The following is a 4,580-nucleotide window of genomic DNA, read 5'->3' on the forward strand; positions in this document are numbered from 1 at the left end:
GTAAAGTGTGGCTAACAGTTGAAAGAAGATGAAAATAGAAGAACCCAGTGCAGAAAATTTGGGGACAAATTTCAGGTATCATGGGCAACTTGCTGCTGTTCAGAGTTGCTGACAACAACTCTTAGCATTCCCAAGCCACAGAGCAGTTTGTATGTTCTGTATGTGTTTTGCCTGGAAACAGTAGTTTCCTCATATGATTCATAAACACACTGGCAGCTTAATTGGCTCCTCAGGCAATTTCTACCTACTGTGTATGAATGTGATAGGGAGCTAAAACTCCACTGGGGCAGGGACTGTGAATGATAAACAATCGCTGTAAAATGAACTCTGATATAGTGGCACTACATACTATAAATAAAGGTTGATGCTAAAAGGGGTGATTCAACTAACTTTTAGTATGTTGTGGAATGAACAATTCTAAGCAACTTTTTTTCTCATTTTGTATGTATTTTTATAGTTTTGAATTATTTGCCTTTGTCTTCTGACTCTCCAGCTTTCAAATTGGGTCACTGACCCCATCTAAAAGCAAATGCTCTGTAGGCAGACCCGAATTTGTGGTGAGGCCACAAAGGCCAGGGCCTAGGGTGGAAAATTTTCAGGGACAGCATGCTGCCCAGCCGCACCGTAGTGAGCCCCGGGGAGCTGCAGCTCCCCATCGATCCGGCGCATGCGTGCCTGCGCACGCGCACTCGCACAGGGATGAGGATGGTGCACAACAGATCTGGCGGGCTCTAGGACCTGGCGGCCTAATGGCACCAGACAAGGAAGTCCGTGCGTGTCTGTAGGCCTATAAATGTATTGTATTGTTATTGCTCATCTTTACATTCAGCCCCTCTCCTATTCATATTCTAGTCTCTTATTCAAATCAATGCATGGTTGCTAGGGTTATTTGGACACTAGCAACCAGGATGCTGAAATTGCACATTGGAGAGCTGCTGAATAAAAAGCTAAATAACAAAAAAAACACAAATAATAAAAAATGAAAACCAAATGCAGAATTTCACTATCTACATCATACTAAAATTAAACTCAAAGGTGAACAACCCATTTAAACCATGTGGCTGAAAAAGCCTTATTTACTGGAAGCCACCATTACTGAAGGGTTAATCTTCTCATGCATAGAGGAATTTAAACACACACCTCTGTCAGATGCTTGCCCTTGGATTGGCTAAAAAAACTTACAGATCCGGTTTCTTTTTTATTCTTTTTTTTTAGTAGGCTGAGGGGAAAGCTGTGCTGTTCGAAAATTTCGACACTCCCTGTGACTCAGATGTCAGAAACATACCCTCGGTTTGCAATTCTACACAATGGAAAGTGTTCTTTTCTGGCTGAGCTGAATGTTTGCAATGTGCTGCGGATAGCGTAACCTGCTGGGAGTTAATACCAACAGATGAAGGTAAGTGCTTTATATTTTTGTATAGAAACCCAGGATGGGATCCATGTGCCATTTGTTTAGGAGAATCTCCACAAAATACTCCACAAAATACATACAATACAACTACACTCCATACAGTCCTGTAGAAATCTGTTTTATTATGGGCGTCCCATATTAAAGTTGAGTTCTTTTAAGATCTGTAAAACATGCTTTGATGTGCAGGAAGGTGATATACCATACTGTACCCTCCGCCATGTAGTCACACAAAAAGCAATGACAGTAAGCAGTGGTGTAACTAGATATTGCTGGGTCCAGGGTCAGAACTAGGGGTAGGCAGAAGAGGCAGCTGCCTAGGGCGCAACAATGGGGGGGCACTGGGCAGCTGCCTTTTCTGCCTACCCTTAGACCAGACTCACCTGCTCACCAGACACAACTTGCGCTTGAGAATGGCGGCAGCACCACACATGCACGCAAGTGCGCAACTTTGCTATATGTGTATAGTGGCCTGGCTTTTTAATAGTCCTCGTATTCACACAATAAATGCAAATTTTTTTATTATGATTTTTTTAACAGGTGCACCATGAATTGGGCAATCTTTCAAGGTCTTCTCAGTGGCGTGAGCAATTATTCTACTGCCTTTGGCCGCATATGGCTTTCTATTGTATTCATTTTCAGGCTTATGGTCTATGTGGTTGCAGCAGAAAGGGTTTGGGGTGATGAACAGGGAGAGTTCGACTGCAACACTAAACAACCAGGATGTACCAATGTCTGCTATGATTATTATTTCCCTGTCTCGCATATACGACTTTGGGCTCTCCAGCTTATCCTGGTCACCTGTCCATCCCTTCTTGTCATAATGCATGTTGCTTACCGAGAGGACCGGGAGAGAAAACACATAGAGAAACTGGGAGAAAATAGTGGCCGACTTTATTTAGACACAGGAAAAAAGAGAGGAGGCCTGTGGTGGACATATCTATTAAGCCTTCTAGCTAAAGCAGCAGTGGATTCAGTTTTCCTCTATGTCTTTCATCGGATCTACCAAAACTATTCTCTCCCCAATCTGGTTAAATGCTCCATACAGCCATGTCCAAACATTGTGGACTGTTTTATATCAAGACCCACAGAAAAAAACATATTTACTCTATTCATGGTTGCCACTACAATACTCTGCATTTTCTTAAATCTTTGTGAGATGGTGTATCTGATTGGCAAAAGGTGTCGAGAGTGCCTGGGACACAGTAACAAGAAATCCAGAACTCACAACAATGTCTTTGCATACATTGAGACGCAAGAGATTTTCCATGCCAACAACAAGATGAATGAAAAAATGTCTCAATTACATCCATGCATTCGTTTGACAACACCAGCAGAGACTGAATTAAAATAATGGAAGGATGTGTTCCAGCATTGCTTTCGCTGGTTTGAAGTTAAATAATCAGAGAAGCAAAGGATTTTTCTTTGTTTTTATTGTAAGAGCTGTTTAAAGAACAAATGGAATATGGCTTTACTTCAAAATGAGAGCGTATAGAATATACAAATAATAATAGGGCAAAACCTGGGATAGCACAGAATATAATTGTACAGTATGTGTTCCCAATGTAACAAGATTAGAAATTTTTCAAAAGAAAGACAATCTGAGTGGAAATAAGCCTCCTTCTGTAAGATACATGAGAAGAATCCATGCAGAAATGTGTACATTATCTATGTAGCTGGATAGGCACTTTATCTGAGATATTTAAAGGGATACTGTCTTGGGAAAAAAAAGATTTCAAAATGAATCAGTTAATAGTGCTACTCCAGCAGAATTCTGTACTGAAATCCATTTCTCAAAAGAGCAAACAGATTTTTTATATTCAATTTTGAAATCTGAGATGGGGCTAGACATATTGTCAATTTCCCAGCTGCCCCAAGTCATGTGACTCTGATAAACTTCAATCACTCTTTACTGCTGTACAGCAAGTTAGAATGATATCACCCCCTCCCCTTTTCCCCCCAGCAGCCAAACAAAAGAACAATGGGAAGGTAACGAGATAGCAGCTCCCTAACACAAGATAACAGCTGCCTGGTAGATCTAAGAACACTCAATAGTAAAAACCCATGTCCCACTGAGACACATTCAGTTACACTGGGAGGGAAAAACAGCAGCCTGCCAGTTACATTGAGAAGGAAAACAGCAGCCTGCCAGAAAGCATTTCTCTCCTAAAGTGCAGGCACAAGTCACATGACTGGGGGCAGCTGGGAAATTGACAAAATGTCTAGCCCCATGTCAGATTTCAAAATTGAATATAAAACAATCTGTTTGCTCTTTTGAGAAATGGATTTCAGTGCAGAATTCTCAGGAGTAGCACTATTAACTGATGCATTTTTGAAAATAACATGTTTTTCGATGACAGGATCCCTTTAAGGAAAATATACCTGCTTTTTTAATCACTGCCATAGGCAATGTTTTCATATTTCTGTATCAAAAGTATTTCATTATGAAGTTCTTCATTTGTAAACTACAGTTTAGAGACACTTCAGTCGCCAGCCAGTGACATCACAAAGATCCCAGGGTTCTTGTACTTGATCTGATGATACAAAGGTTGCACTAATAATGGAAAATCATCTGTACTTGCACAGCGGTTTCTGATCTTTGAAATACCTTAATGGTTGACAGTACAGCTATAGAGAATACAGCACAGATCCACTGTCTCATGCCAGGGAAATGTATAGCTCTGCAACTTAACTGCTTTAACTGCATTACCAGAGCAATAAAAAATAAAATCAATAAGCTAGGCTGCACATATTGCAAAATAATTATATACAAAGTGAATTGACACTTCTGATTTTTCCTACCCAATTGCTAGCAACGTGCTGAAGGTCCTCTGGGCAATCATCCAGATATTAACACCTAGGCAAGGAATAATGGCACAGCTCCTTTGCTGAGGCTCTTGCATTTCCCAGTCTACATCACGTCAAATTACTGGTTAAGCTTGGTTTTCCATATTTGTCTGACTTAGAGGAAAACTGCACAGTGGGATGGTAGACAAAATCAATCATTTCACAGAGACCATTATGCAATTCGATCATAGCTGAACTATGGATAAAGTACATATATTAACCTAATTTCTATATCTACTTTGATTTAAGGTTTTAAATACACTATTTAACTATAGCCATGGGGCAAGGGGCAATAATGTCTTAGAAGATATAGCAATGTCATTGG

At 40.3% G+C, this 4,580-nt stretch overlaps 1 protein-coding gene across 1 annotated transcript; it reads left to right on the plus strand.

Annotated features, from left to right (window-relative positions):
- The first annotated feature begins 1,222 nt into the window (after nucleotides 1–1,222).
- gjb5.S (gap junction protein beta 5 S homeolog) lies at nucleotides 1,223–3,179 on the plus strand. The gene is made up of 2 exons (XM_018249582.2): nucleotides 1,223–1,396; nucleotides 1,949–3,179. Exon 2 carries the CDS (start codon nucleotides 1,956–1,958, stop codon nucleotides 2,760–2,762), a length of 807 nt encoding a protein of 268 aa, XP_018105071.1. The 5' UTR covers nucleotides 1,223–1,396; nucleotides 1,949–1,955; the 3' UTR covers nucleotides 2,763–3,179.
- The last annotated feature ends 1,401 nt before the right edge of the window (nucleotides 3,180–4,580 follow it).

Source organism: Xenopus laevis, chromosome 2S (genome assembly GCF_017654675.1).
Source record: "Xenopus laevis strain J_2021 chromosome 2S, Xenopus_laevis_v10.1, whole genome shotgun sequence".
Lineage (NCBI taxonomy): Eukaryota > Metazoa > Chordata > Amphibia > Anura > Pipidae > Xenopus > Xenopus laevis.